The sequence below is a fragment of the Musca vetustissima genome, unplaced genomic scaffold, assembly GCF_032173495.1.
Source record: "Musca vetustissima isolate MV318-11 ecotype Yass unplaced genomic scaffold, APGP_CSIRO_Mvet_v1 utg36944, whole genome shotgun sequence".
NCBI classification, from domain to species: domain Eukaryota; kingdom Metazoa; phylum Arthropoda; class Insecta; order Diptera; family Muscidae; genus Musca; species Musca vetustissima.
The window spans coordinates 36,043-52,731 of record NW_026887803.1 but is presented as its reverse complement, the minus strand read 5'-3'; the positions used below and the strand labels follow the sequence as shown (position 1 = coordinate 52,731).

The window sequence follows — 16,689 nt, the reverse complement described above, 5'->3', positions numbered from 1 at the left end:
GATATAGGATTTTTTAGTTATTTGAAGTTATATAAAACAGATGACGACTATTGGTACATGCCGGAATTAGGTGCGTTTACCCCATATTTATGTCAATGAAATAACGATTTCCTAAAACATGTTCGGTGTAAATCAAGTTTTATCGAAGACTTAAAAAATAGTCTTTAAAAAATCTACGGCTTTCGAAGTCTTCAAAAAATATTCACTACAAAATTCAATTATTTTTGCAGTTCTTGAATAAATAATTTAAAAAAGTGTATGCGGTTGTAGAAATATAGAAAAATTGTTTAAAAAATTCGGGGTTTTTGCAGTTTAAAAAAAAATCTGCGCATAAAGTGGAACAGACAAAATTATTTTAGGCTTGCTTTTGCTTATATTAAATGTCAAATTATAAAGGAATATCAGAGTCCTATTATAGTCTACAAGCAAATTCAAAATCCAGCCGAAATTCGTTTATGCTTTCTTCCATTTTTTATTACACCATAAATATGCATGTGTTATTATTCGAGCTGAATAGAATATTAAAACTGGTCATTGAATTCTAAATCATGTGTGGATGTTTTTTAAATAAACAAAATCATCAATATCGCTAATATTTCATTCGAATACCTTCTTTACAATTGATTACCTCTTATTAATTATCGAAAATTTTGTTTGGTATTTTAATTAAAAAAAGAAACAAATCACATTGCACGTGTATGGCATATAACATTTATATTTGCCAATTTTCATAGAATATAATAAAAATGTCAAAATATTGAGTTCATTACACGAATTGATTTTGTTTGCCAAATTTTGTATACAAGAAGCGCAATTACTTCTAGTTTTAATAATACATTTATTTTCTTTGTCAACAATCTATATGGTATTTGATTGGCTTTAAACATTTAGAGGAAACAGAGGCATTGATCTATATATGAGTACACATGATATAAGTGCAACAGTACGTATTGTTGTCTACAAGAGTAATTGAATTGCAGGTTTTTTTTATTAGATTCCAGTATGACTATAAAATTGTTCTGACGTATTTGAAAGTTTATTTCGAATATACATACAGTGGTGGTCACAGAATTAAAACATTTACTGTGGTAAACATATATTGATCAGCCCTCGATTCGTTTGAAGTATTTTTGAAAATTTTTTATTTCAGAAAACTTCGATTTACTGCACTTAAGAGATTTAGTATGAAAATAGAAAATTTTTGCATGCAATTTTTCCATAAATAACGATTTTTATGAAAATACATCGACTTTGAAGTGGCCATATAATTAAAACATTGTGTGGGATTTTTTACTTTACTGCATTTTTTGAAAATATTTTAAGAAAATCTCTTTAATTTAGTTAAATTTTGTGAACTAAGCACCGATAAAATCATTTACAGATAAAAATTGTTGAAAAAATCCGTAAAATCTATCAAAATTGCAAACAATTTGTACAGTACACCTTACGTTCAGAAAATCACCCTAATTATAGAAAATAAAGGTCCGAATGCACCAGAAATTGCCAGAATTAGTAGAAAACAATAAATAATTCTCAAATTAAAGAAATATTTGAAGTAAAAACTCAAAAAATTGGAATTAGCCTAAAGAAACTATTCAATTTCAATAGTCTTTACTGAAGAAGGTCGGAATATTTTTGCAGTATGTAAGAAAAAATCGATTGATATTTGTATTTATTATATCAAATCGACTGTTCGAGTAGTACAGAATATATTTTATCAAAAAATATATCTGTCGGAACAGAACGAACAGAGATCAACGCCTAGGTTGACGAGTATAAGTTTCTGGTACACAGCAGCATGTTTGATGGTCAACTCTTGACCCTTACAATCTATTGAACATGACAATATTTTTCCAAAATAATATTTTTTGAATCGAATAACTTCCACTTAATCTATTTTAGTATCAAGGAAGTAAAAATTTTACAGTTTGAAAAATATTTGAAGTCTTGTGTTGAACATCAAAAATGCTGCTGTATACCAGAAACTTTTACTCGTCAACTTAGGCGTTGATCTCTGTTCGTTCTGTTCTGACAGATATATTTTTTAATAAAATATATTCTGTACTACTCGAACAGTCGATTTGATATAATAAATACCAATATCAATCGATTTTTTCTCACATACTGCAAAAATATTCCGGCCTTCTTCAGTAAAGACTATTGAAATTGAATAGTTTCTTTAGCTTAATTCCAATTTTTTGAGTTTTTACTTCAAATATTTCTTTAATTTGAGAATTATTTATTGATTTCTACTAATTCTAGCAATTTCTGGTGCATTCGGACCTTTATTATCTATAATTAGGGTGATTTTCTGAACGTAATGTGTACTGTACAAATTGTTGGCAATTTTGATAGATTTTACGGATTTTTTCAACAATTTTTATCTGTAAATGATTTTATCGGTGCTTAGTTCACAAAATTTAACTAAATTAAAGAGATTTTCTAAAAATATTTTCAAAAAATGCAGTTAAGTAAAAAATCCCACACAATGTTTTAATTATATGGCCACTTCAAAGTCGATGTGTTTTCATAAAAACCGTTATTTATGGAAAAATTGCATGCAAAAATTTTCTATTTTCACACTAAATCTCTTAAGTACAGTATATCGAAGTGTTCTGAATTAAAAAAAATTTCAAAAATACTTCAAACGAATCGAGGGCTAATCAAAAAATGTTTAGCACAGAAAATGTTTTAATTCTGTGACCACCACTGTATATCGTATCAGTCTTATTCGTGTAGGTTCTGAAGCAGGGTTTGTTGTTAAGAAAACAATCAAATAATATTTTTAAAACTCACAACAAATATAATGAAATATAATGCATATGTTTTTTCATAAATATGATCAAACGTGATTTATAGTTTATTTCCAGAAAATACGTTTAATATCTTATATGTTAACATAAATATATTTTTTAATAATATACATTACAACTTTTTACCGGGTTAACCTACTTTATGACAGGGACGTACGCAGAAATGATTTTTTTCACAGTAAATTTATGTTTACAACTGCGACCTTTTAAATTTTGTACTACCTATTTCTTCCCAAAATCCATTAGGGAATACCATAAAATGTTTGTTTCATCCATAACAAAGTAATTACTTCCAGACGAACGTGTTAAAAACATCATTTTCATTTCAATAAATTTTGAATATATACCAATTTATTTTGAATATTTGACATAGAATTCAAAACAATACACATACATACACAAAATGTGTATTTTGATTTGATGGAACAAGCCACCTTGAGAAAACATTGTAATCAGTTATTAGCTGTGCCCTACCTTGTAATAATTATACCATGGTCGGCACCGTCCGATTTTACTAAAATTTGAAAACACTTCAATTAAATATGCATTTTTCTGGTATTCATCTTGAGAAAAAATTGTAATCAGTTTGTAACTATGCCCTTCCTTACAAAAATTATGCCAAGGTTCAGACTATATTCTGGTTAAAATATCATCTTACTGCCACAAATTTTGTTTACGTATTCATACTATTAGTTTGTGGTCTTGACCATGAAAAATGTATATAAATTCAATATCTGGAATTGCTTGGTTTTCCACAGGCAAATTTTTAATTGGCAAATACTAAGTTTGTAGCCGAGAGGGGTGCGAGCAAGGTAGATATACAAGGTAGCCGCATCGGCGAATTTCTACAACAAACATCGGTTGTTGTATTTTGATATGTCAAAAATATTTTGCAAAAACAAACAGATTGACAAGATTTTTTTACACAAATTCTTGTAGAAAATGTTAATAAAAGTGGTGCCAAAAAAGCTCTTCGAAATTCGGAGATTTTCATTTATAATTTTGTTTTTTAATTTTTTGATTCAACATTACAACAACATTTTTGACATTTATTTGTCCAACAGCTGGCCCGATGCGGCTACCTTATTAAATATACCTTGGGTGCGAGGAAGAAAAACAAAAATTTGCCCGTTCTGAATTTGCCGTACACGCAAATTCTGCTTTGCTCTGTTCGTTGAAAACAATTTTGTTGACATTTCCTTTTGAACCTATTCGCTTTACTGACACATATGCGGCTTTTGTTTACAAACCTGTTGCTTTAATTTGTGCAAGTGAAATTTAATTTTTAATTTTTGCAATTTATATAATAAAATATATAAAATGTTAAAAAAATCTTTAAAATGCATACACTTTTGACGTTTTTTTTTCTTTCTTTTGTATTTTGAATCGCAAATTTGGCAAAGAAAAATTTGCTAATGGAAAAGCAAGCGAAAATTTCAAAATAGAAAACAAAAAATTTTCCAAATAAAAATCTGCCTGTGGAAAAGCGGACTTGACAATGTATGCCAAATCGTGGTCATTTCAAATGCAACCTGTTTTTGCACCACAAAATTCATCAATTTTGCTAAAAGTGCCTTCAAAATTAGTTAGATTTCAAAATAGTTGATAAACAAAAATTTAACAGCATAATAATTCATTCACACTAAATTAAAATACTAAATTCTTTTATAAATTTAAATGATTATCCGCGAACTAACATTCAGTTTAGTACAAGAAAAAGTTTTTCTCGTCCATTTTAGAGAATCAGTAAAATTTGATTCAACAGCTGATCGCAAGTTGCCATTATGTTTCACACTAATTCGTAAACATAGCCACTATCATCTGTCTCTTCTATTCGTATGTTGAAATAGTTTCCATAGTTCATTTCACAGAATCATTCATTTGAACTAGTCCGTTCCTGAACGACACAACGCTTGTTTTGCAAAAGATTCTTCAAATAAAATCTATTAAAATTTGACTTTTTTCAAGTTGATATAAAATTAAATTATTTAATCATTAATTTCTAACATATTACCACAAGTTTTATTGTTTTTAATATCAAATATACAGAGTGAAACGAAATTTGGCAAGTTTCGGTGAAGGACACCTTGGAATCTCTACAATCGAATATTGCATTGCATGATGACCAGTTACTCTACAAACAACGAAGGTCCGTTGTATATTTTTTATAAAAAATGAACATTTTAAAGTTTCTTCTTGCTTGCGACAGGTACATTTATACCGGCCTCACAACGGCCGGATGGTACATGGCGTCGTGCCAGACGCGTTAAAGACGGTTATGTACCGCAGGAAGAAGTCCCTCTGTACGAAAGCAAAGGTCGACAATTTGCCCAACGGAAAGCAAATACATTACCCCCTGGCCTGTGCCCCGAAGTGGTAGAAGCAGCTCGCAGAGAACGAGAGAAGAAGGAAAAGGCTAAGGCCAAAAAAGAAGCCGCGGCAGCAGCAGCTACCAAGAAACAACCAATACCAGGCGTTTTAAAATTACCTGCCAATACAATTACGGAAACCAAGAAACCCATTGCCAATGGCCAGAAAGCGAAAACACCCGCTGCTACAGGCGCTGCGCCGTCCAAATCGAATGATCTCAAAGCTGTTGAAAATCTAAGCGAAAATTTAGCAAACAATTTAAAGGTCGAGGATGAAGCACAAGACCTGCAAAAGAAATGCAAAAAATTGCAAAAGAAGTTAAGAGAAATTGATGAAATTGAAAAGAAACTTAAAAGTGGCGCCCTTAAGAAACCCGAAAAAGACCAGCTGGATAAGGTGGCAAGAAAAGGAGCTATAGAAAAGGAACTGCAACAGGTTCTGGCACAGATGAACAGTGAAAGTTAAGTTAAGGTACTACAGCATAAAAGATAGCACAAGGAAAAAAATGAATGATCAAGGTAACACGAATGACCAATTGTTGATTTAGAGATAACGGGTTAGAGGCAAAATAAAGGCTTTTTTAATGATGTAGCAGATTGGAATAAGTTCGAATTGAGGAAAAGTAAATATGTATGAAATTAATTTGAAATGATAGGTATAATTTGGATATTGTGTAATAAAACTGGGATGCAAAAAGGCAGCTTATATGATCACGAGATTTTAAATTTGGATTTGGAACTGAAATTATCATGCAAGAGAAGTCTGGTAAAAACAAGGCAAGGCCACAGAACATTCTCGTAATTGCTAAAAGTAGCAATTGAGAATTGGATTACGTGGAGATAGGCACGAGGTCAATTTAAAATATATAGAATACAGTTCAATATTTGTAATATTCTTCTGCTGAATGGCAGTTCTTTGGATGGGAATTATCTTTTACAGAATCAAAATCTCTTTAAAATTAAAATAATTGAGATGAATGCAATGTCAAAGAGAGAACATCTGAAAATCATGTCTCCGAAAGTAAAAAAAATTGAAATATATTGCATTTTTACTTAGATTGAATTAGAATTGTTTTTTATGAATTCTAAATTATGTAAAAATACCAGATTTTTAATGTGCAATAATAATTAAATTACATTTTTACAACTCGCTGTTTAGTGGTTTGGCAAGACATATGCATAGATTTGATGGAAATTCTATCCTGATTTTACTAGAGCGTCTAGCCGTGTTCGATAAATCTCGATTATGCCCGGTTTCGTACGAATTTTTTCTTTTTCTATAAACATCTAAAGACAGCAAAACAGAAAGTGTCATTTAACCTTACAAATTCTTCTGATATTCTAAATATAAAAATCAAAACTGCAATTTTTTTAAAAATTAGTTTCAATCTGTCTGATGAAATTCATTGATTTCGACAATTTACTGTTGTTCTTATTAATATTAAGCAATTTTGATTGTCGCATTTGTATAGTTTATTGCGGAGAACACTATCTCCTCACATAACCACTAAGAGTTACTGATAGTCAAATTCGATAATGTAAATCTGGATTAAGTTTATGCAGCCGTCGGTATTGGTTAGTTTTAGGCTTAGACTGACACATTATTACCTTTCCATACAAACACACAAAAATTAAAATATCAATAAATATTATAAATCTACCACAAGAATATTTTATTAACAGTTTTAGCCAAAATTAACATCATTTAAAATCATATCATTCGTTATCCGAAACTAAATTTCCTTGTGATTTCTTTTTGTAAATTACCTCTTGCTGAGCATCTTGTATAAGAACGAATAAGAAAATCCAATCGTTATGTTTATCTTTTTGGTTCCTTTTTTAATTTTTATTTACTTTTACTTTTAAAATTATGAGTCAATTTGTAGTCTTTCACTTCTTTGAGAGTTGTTCGTTAAACGACTATCATTTTTTAAATAAAGTAAATGTGTCCATCTTTCCATTATTGCATTGTGTAAACTGCCTTTATCTTTTGTACAATTATATTCAATTCTCAAATTAAGAACAAATTAAAACTATTTTTTTGTAATTTTTTATAAAAATAAAAAAAAATATTATTTTTTATAAATTAAATTGAGTCAAATTACAAATCACTTAACAATTATTTGTATGTATATGTTTCCCTTTTTTTAAATATTTATAAAGTGTAGAATTAAGACAAAGAAAACAAATAATAAAGAAAAGATACTTAATAAAAACATTTTAAAATCAAAAATAGTGTTCTTTGCAATCTCAAATTATGTACATTTTTATAAACGAGTTGAATAAAAAAACTATAAAGGAATTGGTGAAATATATTGCTAAGGTATGAACTAGAAAAAAACAAAATGATTCTAATGATAAAAGAAAAATTAATTGTCGTTCCGTATTTAATTATGTTGGTCTAATATATGCATCCTTACATAGCGACACACAGTGAAAAACTGCACTGCGATTTGGCAACAGTTTGTGTACAAATTAAGAGCTTCAATGCACTCCATGAGGACAAGGCCGTAATAACAGATCTACTCACCTCTAAGATTTGTGGGCAATCGTGAAGGCAACCAAGGCTTCTATCGAATCCAGTTACATTATAATAAAAATGCACACAACTATATTTTATTAGTGTTTTTTGTTGAACTCTTTATTAAGTATTGCCAAAATAAATATTGATATTGTAAAATTGATTTTGAAACACATCATGAAGTGTGGTATATATTGAGATTTGTTTGTTGTTAATTCTTTTGTTCTTAACAATGAAATACAATTCTTCTAATACTTATAACTAAAACTACATGAGATAAACCTACATACATACATATAAAAATAAGTATATCATATTTTATTAAACATTTAACAAAACTGACAAAACATACAATTTATAAGTAAAAATGACAATTATTTGTATGTGTGGGTGTGTGTGTGTTACAAAGATATGTTTATAAATATTAATAATAATAAATACTTTGGGGTTTCATGTTGTAACAGTTTCTTTTTACAGTGAAATCAAAATTTCCAATACAGATTGCAAACGAAAGAAACTGTTTAAATACTTTTTTGTAAGATATTATTTGTTTTTTGAATTGAGATTTATTATTTGCAATATGCCTTTATTTTATATTGTGTGCTGGATTATTTTGGTGTAGGTGTGTATTGTCCTTCAATAGCCATGAAAACGAGCATTCCGCTTGCGTCCCATATTGCAGATTTTAAAATGACACGGTGACATATCTACAAAAAAAATGAAGAAGAAACAATAAATAAATTAGTTTTGAGACTATATTTTATGAAAACAATTAAATCTAAATAAAAGTGTAATATATGCCTATCAAACTATTTTTTAAATAATAATATAAGATTATTGAGGCATGCAGATTTTATATATTTTTTTCAAGGACTATTAAGGCGTGGATTTTTTAAATAATACTTTTTTCAAGGACTATTAAGGCGTGGATTTTTTCAAGGACTATTAAGGCGCGGATTTTTTTCAAGGACTATTAAGGCGTGGATTTTTTTCAAGGACTATTAAGGCGTGGATTTTTTTCAAGGACTATTAAGGCGTGGATTTTTTTCAAGGACTATTAAGGCGTGGATTTTTTCAAGGACTATTAAGGCGTGGATTTTTTTCAAGGACTATTAAGGCGTGGATTTTTTTCAAAGACTATTAAGGCGTGGATTTTTTTCAAGGACTATTAAGGCGTGGATTTTTTGTAATAATCTAATTTTCAAGGACTATTAAGGCGTGGTTTTTTTAATAATCTATTTTTCAAGGACTATTAAGGCGTGGCTTTTTTGTAATAATCTATATTTCAAGGACTATTAAGGCGTGGCTTTTTTGTAATCTATTTTTCAAGGACTATTAAGGCGTGGCTTTTTTGTAATCTATTTTTCAAGGACTATTAAGGCGTGGCTTTTTTATAATCTATTTTTCAAGCACTATTAAAGCGTGACTTTTTTGTAATAATCTATTTTTCAAGGACTATTAAGGCGTGGATTTTTTTCTAGGACTATTAAGGCGTGCTTTTTTGTAATAATATTTTTGTGGATTTTTTGTAATAATATTTTTGTGGATTTTTTGTAATAATATTTTTGTGGATTTTTTAAATAATATTGGTGGATTTTTTAAATAATATTTTTTCGAGGACTTTAAAGAAGTGGATTTTTGTAATAATATTTATTCATGGACTATAAAGACGTGGTTTTTTTGTAATAAAATTTTTCCAAGGACTTTTAAGACGTGGACTTTTGTAATAATATGTTTTCAAGGACTTTTAAGACGTGGATTTTTGTAATTATATTTTTTCAAGGACTATTAGGGCGTGGATTTTTTTAATAATATTTTTTTAAAGAACTATTAAGGCGTGAATTTTTTTAAATAACATTTTTTCAAGGACTATGAAGAGACAGATTTTTATAAATAAAATTTTTTCAAGGACTATAAAGGGACAGATTTTTTAAATAAAATTTTTCAAAAACTATTAAAGAGTGGATTTTTTAAACAATTTTATTTTTTTTCATTCAGTGTCTATTAAGGCATGGGGTTTTCAAATATTAAATGTCTGTTAATGCGTCGATTTTTCAAGTACTTTTTTTTAAGTCATTTTTTAAAATATTCGGGCATGTTCTGCCGTTGAAGTGAATGCCAGAACATGCCCGAAAATCTTTTTTGAAATAAAGAAGGCACATGATGATAGATTAATATGTTATTATTGCGTATAATTTGTTTAAAATAATTGTTTTTTTCGCAGTTCGAAAATTTCAATTCACATACCCGATTACTTTTGCGTATAATTTGTTTAAAATAATTGTTTTTTTTTTCGCAGTTCGAAAAAATTTCAATTCACATACCCGATTACTTTTTTAAAATATATTAAGACGTGGATTTCTAAATAATAATTTTTCAAATTCTATTAAGGCGTGAATTAAAAAAAACGTTTATTAAGTTTGTGGATTTTTAATATAGTGTACTATACACCTATTTCTGTAAATAAAAAGAATATAGAGCGTATAATTGTTATCACAATGTATACACCTAGTTGGTCTATACACATTCTAGTTTTGAAATACAGAATTGTTTGAAGACCTTGAAATTCCGATAAATATTTCATATAAATAAATATGTATATAATTTAAAATTGACTAACTTACATTTTTTACGTACTAAATGTCCCATGCAGATATACACAGGTACAAATAAAAGATAACACAAAAGACACACACAGAAAAATATAAATAGAAATAAATAGAAATTAAATTATATTTTTATAATTAAATAGAAATAACTTACATTGTACATTCTTTTTGGTATTGTGCTCTTTGAAGATAATCTGATTGGCCGGTGATTTGGGCGCTTTGGTCTTACTACTACCACCGCCAACACCACCGCCTTTAATGGTGGCAACATCGTCATTGTCTTGACGTATTTCATCATAATATTCATTGGATTGTGTATTGGCCAATTGTCGTAGACGTTCTAAAAATTCACTATTTTCCAATGTTGTTGTAATATCATCATCATAGTCTATGGTGAAGACAAGATCTCGCAATCCCGGCCATTTGGCCAAATAGTTCGATTGTTTGGGTTGAACTTTTTTCTGGAAAAGGAGAATAATAAAAATATTAAAATATTAAAATACTGATGGTTAAAATATTGGTCAACATAAATAAAACATTAAAATTCTTGGCACAAGTTTAAAATAAGGGGGCGTATGAGTGTTGCTGTCAATTATACGCCCCAGTGCAGATAACCTTTTTAGTTTTTTTATTTTAATTTAAATTTTAACATTGATAAATGTTTTAAATTTTAATTTTCAAAGTTATATGCAACAATTCGTTTAAAAAAGTTGGACTTAAAAATGCTTTCATCAACAATATCATTGGGTTTTTGAATAGCTATTGGACTTGATATTTTTAAAGAATATTTTTTTTTACAATTTTTAGGCAGAGTTTAAAGAACATTTTTTAACGAAAATAATAGCATGCAATTTACTTTGAATATTTTCATTGTAGAAGCTAAACGTTTGGATAACCCAAATAATGATTTTCCTATTTAAGGGGACCCCCCCATTCTCGGGGTCAACAATTTTTTTTTGATTTAATTCGAATCTACACTAAATCAAGAATGTCTCTACAAAATTTCAAGTGAAAATCTCAAGAACTCTTGAAAATATAGCCGATTTATTGTGTCAGCATCAAGTGACGGCTCAAGGGATTCTCAAACTTTAAACGCGTTTTTCTCTTTTGCGAATGGCGGGCACGATAACTCAAAAACTAATAACCCAATCGATTCCAAATTTTTACACGTTTCTCTGTGAGTGTGTAGCTATCGTAAGAAATAGGATAAAGCCAATTGGTGAAGATCTTCCTTATTTTTTAACTTGGTTTTTGGTAAAAAATCGGCGATTTTCCAAAAATATTTATTCAAAGTTCCGCCATTTTCTTAATTTTAGAGCGAAGTCAATAATCCTATCCTCTTTCTAACACCGTTGGAATTTTCGGATTCCGATGTTCCAGTGAGGAGTTATCATGCCCGCCATCAAAAATAAGGAATTTTCTTTAATTACAAAAAAACAACAACAAAACAATAACAAAAATTTTTTGTAAATTATTTTTCTTCTCTTTTAAATCTTCAAATATATATGTGCAAAGTTACAAACCTTAACATGCATTGGTATTGATTTACCAGCCCATTGAAAATCTTGAAAAATTAAAATCGAGAATGGGTGGGGTTCCCTTAAATTTAATTTTTTCCCCTTGATTTAATTTGAACGTACATCCTAATGTATATAGATTTTATGTTATTATTGTTCTTGTCTACTTACCAATCCACGAAACATTTTTTCACCACCACCGCCACCATTATTTGAATTTCCCATCAACAGGTCGTCCAATAGTAATTGTGAGACATCGTTTTGTTTAGCCAACAATGCATCCAGATTTGGACGTGCCATTGCACCGGTAAACAACATTGTCCAGATGATAGATAACACACCGATCGTCATAGCAAATTGACATTTTCGACTAAGCATTGTTGTCGATTGATGACGTCTCTGTTAGAGTAAAATGTTGTATTTGATTTTCACTGTAAATTAATAAAGAAGAAAGGAAATATTATAAATATTATATGGTATAATTATAATAATGCTATAAACAGACAAAATACAAATTACATTCTTAATTATCGAACAATTTTAAAGATTTTTGAAATTCAAAAGTAAGGGTTTTTTTATTTTTTTAATTAGTATTAAATAGCGTATTTTTTAAAATAATATAAATATGAATTTATTTAAACTTTTAAGCCACATAGTTTCAATAACTAAAACTTTTATAATATTTTATTTTATAAAAGATTTTTTAAATTATTTTCTTAAACGCTATAAAATCAATTTGTTTAAATCATATATTTTTGAATATTTATTTGAGAGTATTATTTAAATAGTTTTCGTAGATTTTTTTTAATATTTTTTATATAGACTATTTTCCTAATTATTATATTTTATCAAAGACAATTATAAAATAGTTTTTTTAATATTATATAAATATAAAGAATATTAAAACGTAGATTTTTTAAATATTTTTTTCGAATTAGAAATTTTTTAATGATTAGACGGTCGTGTTTTCAAATTATTTTTTAACTATTAGAGAGTATCTTTTTTTAATAATTTATAAATCGTTTTTTTTTGGAACAATTTCTAAGATTACCTAGATTTATAAAACATTTTTAACTACTATTTTTAATACTTTTCAATGACTATATTATTAAAAAAATCTATTATTAATATATTTTATTATAGTTTTTAAATATTTCTTCAAAGAGTATTAGATATTATGGGGTATATTTGCCATAGGGTATATTTTTTGTGTTTTTTTTTTTTCAAAAACTATTAGAAAGTAGTTTTTTAATATTTGTTCAAAAGGGGTTTTTTCACAACTATGTTGTCAGGGTATTATAGCTTTGTGCAGCCCCAAGAGTTTCTAATGCCGCGAAATATTGGTCCTAGACCCAACTTTTAGTATACCGATCGCCATATCTCGACTAGCTGTGTCGATCTAGACATGTGTGTCCATCCGTCCGCCCATTATATATAATTTGTGAACACGATACAGGGCACAGCAATTAACCAATCTTCACGAAATTTTGCATGTAGGATGGGTTCTGGCCAATGAAGACGTTGTTTTTGGTAAAGATCGGTTAATATTTAGGGGATGAAATGGACCAAAAACTTTATTTTTGTCGTTCTTTCTGGTCGCTTTAGAGGCCGCAATTACAGCTCGAACATCGCGAAATTGTACACGGGGAAGGGGATGGGGTCAAAGAATAAGCATGCCTGTTTTGGTAAAGATCGGTCAATATTTAGCGGGGCAAATGGACCCTGACTTTTGTGTGAAAATTGACAAAATTTGTAGTCTATGATGTATATATTTACTCCTGTAGGATATAGACCCGAGAATTTGATAGTATATCTAAAAGGAGTGGTTGACCTTTAAATTGATACCAATTATATTATCATATGTACTCGGATGTGGGAGTTACACGTAAATATTTACAGGTGTCTACGAAATCAGATATTATTTAGTAACCCATTAATACACTAGAGTGTGGCAATATAGCGCTGATCGCTTTGAAATGTTCCATGAGGTTCCAGTTATGGTCAAGGACAACGCCTATAATTTTCGGTGATGATCAGATAATAATTTTGGGATGAAATGGACAGAAAACTAAATTTGTTTTTTTTTCGAGTCGACTTATAGGCCACAATTATAAACCGAACATCACAACACAAACCACGATTAAGGGAATTTGGACAAGTAATTAGAAGGTATGTACTGAATATTAGTAATATTCATAAAATGTGGTCCAGGCTCTGAATAAACATCCGTGTTCCGTGGTAGTTGTGTAGAGTATCATATGGTCGGCCCGTCCGAATATACTGCTCCGCTCACTGGTTGTATATATTTTTTTAAACGAAGCTTTATTAACTAGATTCTTTTTTCTTTTAAGCTTGTGGCAGAATAACAAAAAAAATCTAAGGGAACTGATGAGGATCAGTGGCGAGATCGGAAACTATAGTCTTCCCTGCCTTACCCCTCGCGAACAATGTCATACATTCCCTTCACCACACTGTTGTACAGGGTATTATGTATTTGTGCATATGTTTGTAACAGGCAAAAGGAAACGAGATAGACACATGGTTCCTTTTGAGAATATGCATAGAATCACTTTTTAAATCGATTTATGCATGTCCGTCCGTCTGTCTGTCCACGTTAAATTGTAAACAAAGTACAGGTCGCATTTATTATCCGATTTGGATGAAATTTGGCACAGCTCACTTATTTGGCCCAAGGACGAACCCTATTGAAATTGGTAGTTTCATAATGTGTGCCAATTTTCGAGAAAATCGGTTCAGATTTAGATATAGCTCCCATATATAGTTTCGTCCGATTTAAGGTAAATGGTGCACCAAAGTCCCTATATATCTTTAGATTTGCACGAAATTTGGCACAGCATACTGAATTAGGTCTAGAAATATGTGTGTTAAGTTTCCTGAAAATCGGTCCAGATTTAGATATAGCTCCCATATATATTTTCGTCCGATTTAATGTAAATGGTCCACCAAATACCCTATTTATCTTTCGATTTGCACGAACATTGGCACAGCGTAATGAATTAGGTCTAGAAATATGTGTGTTAAGTTTCCTGAAAATCGGTTCAGATTTAGATATAGCTCCCATATATATTTTCGTCCGATTTAATGTAAATGGTCCACCAAATACCCTATATATCTTTCGATTTTTACGAAATTTGGTATAGTGTCCTGAATTAGTTCTAGAAATATGTGTGTTAAGTTTCCTGAAAATCGGTCCAGATTTAGATATTGCTCCCATATATAATTTCGTCCGATTTAATGTAAATGTTGCACCAAAGTCCCTATATATCTTTCGATTTGCACGAAATTTGGTATAGCGTAATGAATTAGATATAGAATTATGTGTGTGAAGTTTCGTGAAAATCGGTTCAGATTTGGATGGAGCTCCTATATATATGTTTTCCCCATTTTAAGTACATAATGCATATAACTTAACCAGTGAAAAGTTTCAATGAAATCGGTTTAGATTTTGATGTAGCTTATATATATATATATACATATCCTTTGCATTACTTTATATAATTTTGTCCCATTGTAAGAAGCAACCCTATATCTGACTAAATGAAAAATTTAGTGTAGGTTGCAGAATGACATGTTTATGGATCCATTTTCATGGTAATGGTTGTTCAAAAATTCGACTTCTGTTAGGATTCATCTGTTGAATATACCCAAAGTGGTGAAGGGTATCATATAGTCGGCCCCGTCCGACTTTACTACTTTCCTTACTGTTTTTTTTTTTATAAATATAGTCTACATATAACGTTAAAGTTCCATTTTCGGTTTTTCGAATTTTTTACATGTTTTTATTTATCTTTGATCGCAATTATGAATACAATTTGTCAAATTTGTGTACTTCATTTATATATTTCAAAAAACATTGCTTCGATATTTGATTTCTTTTGTGCTCCACAAATACCCCTGTAGAGTGCGTGATGATGTACAAGCACAGGCACCTTTGCAGATGTTAGTATATTTAGAAAATGTGTTCACACTTCCCTGTGTGACTTTATCTACTTATTTGTAAGTGTCTCATCATACAACCGCACAAAAACATTACAACTGACGAATCAAACAGCAACATTATATACTTCGTAATTAGTCGAAAAATAATGCTCACTTTAACGTCATTATAAAACTTAAAAAGGACAAAATATTAAAAAAATGACTACGAGAAAAATTATTCTGAAATGACTTTAAATCATGTTGGCTGGTCACAACTTTTGCATAATTCATGCAGAAGCGTACGAAACTTTTATATTCCTTTTGCGTAAGTAATGTTTGTCTGAGTTTTTTTTTGTTCACGGCACTCAATGAGGTTTCTCATTACAAAACAATGTGTAAAACAATACTTATTTGTTAAATATTTTAACAACCCTCGCTTTTTAACCCAGTCAACAGTCAACCAGCAATTGACATTCACTCACCCCTTTTTATTAGCATTAGAACAGCAGCGTTATGTCCAACACCTGAATATAATGGTTTCCTATTAAAGAAAATATAACGAAAACAAAAAACAAGTGTTGAAATTTCAACACTTGACAGAAGTCACGTTGCAGTCCACATTACTTTGCAACAACTTTTCTTGATTGTTTTTTGTTTTGTTTTAAATAACAAATATACATTGAAATATTTTTTTTTTGTTAGCCCCAATTAAACCATCAATCTTTGGGGGTTTCTTGTTGCCCTAATTGTTTTTCTATCTAAAATTTTCTATGTCATGTTCTTATGCAAAATGTAGAATATCTGGAATTTTATATTGCCAATTGAGATACGATTCGAAAATCAACGTTGCCTAAATTTAGATTTATTCATATGTATTGGAAAAATACACACATACATACATAGGTAAACATGTTTTTCTTG

At 29.5% G+C, this 16,689-nt stretch overlaps 2 protein-coding genes across 2 annotated transcripts; one reads left to right on the top strand and one right to left on the bottom strand.

Annotated features, from left to right (window-relative positions):
- Positions 1 to 916: 916 nt before the first annotated feature.
- Positions 917 to 5,683, top strand: LOC133335527 (partner of Y14 and mago-like). Its single transcript, XM_061543800.1, has 2 exons — positions 917 to 965; positions 5,023 to 5,683. The coding sequence occupies exons 1-2, from the start codon at positions 917 to 919 to the stop codon at positions 5,646 to 5,648; spliced, it is 675 nt and encodes a 224-aa protein (XP_061399784.1). The 3' UTR covers positions 5,649 to 5,683.
- A 2,656-nt stretch (positions 5,684 to 8,339) lies between these two features.
- LOC133335526 (uncharacterized) lies at positions 8,340 to 12,147 on the bottom strand. The gene is made up of 3 exons (XM_061543799.1): positions 12,001 to 12,147; positions 10,467 to 10,773; positions 8,340 to 8,410 (listed from the first exon to the last, which is right to left on the bottom strand). Exons 1-3 carry the CDS (start codon positions 12,145 to 12,147, stop codon positions 8,340 to 8,342), a joined length of 525 nt encoding a protein of 174 aa, XP_061399783.1.
- Positions 12,148 to 16,689: the final 4,542 nt, after the last annotated feature.

Excerpts from the sequence above, each read along its gene's own strand:
- LOC133335526 (XM_061543799.1), bottom strand. The coding sequence starts at position 12,147 with ATGTTGTTTACCGGTGCAATGGCACGTCCAAATCTGGATGCATTGTTG. Across the intron at positions 10,774-12,000 it reads AAAAAATGTTTCGTGGATTG|AAAAAAGTTCAACCCAAACA; the intron begins GTAAGTAGACAA and ends CTCCTTTTCCAG. Across the intron at positions 8,411-10,466 it reads TACCAAAAAGAATGTACAAT|ATATGTCACCGTGTCATTTT; the intron begins GTAAGTTATTTC and ends TTTTTTTTGTAG.
- LOC133335527 (XM_061543800.1), top strand. The coding sequence starts at position 917 with ATGAGTACACATGATATAAGTGCAACAGTACGTATTGTTGTCTACAAG. Across the intron at positions 966-5,022 it reads ACGTATTGTTGTCTACAAGA|GTACATTTATACCGGCCTCA; the intron begins GTAATTGAATTG and ends TGCTTGCGACAG.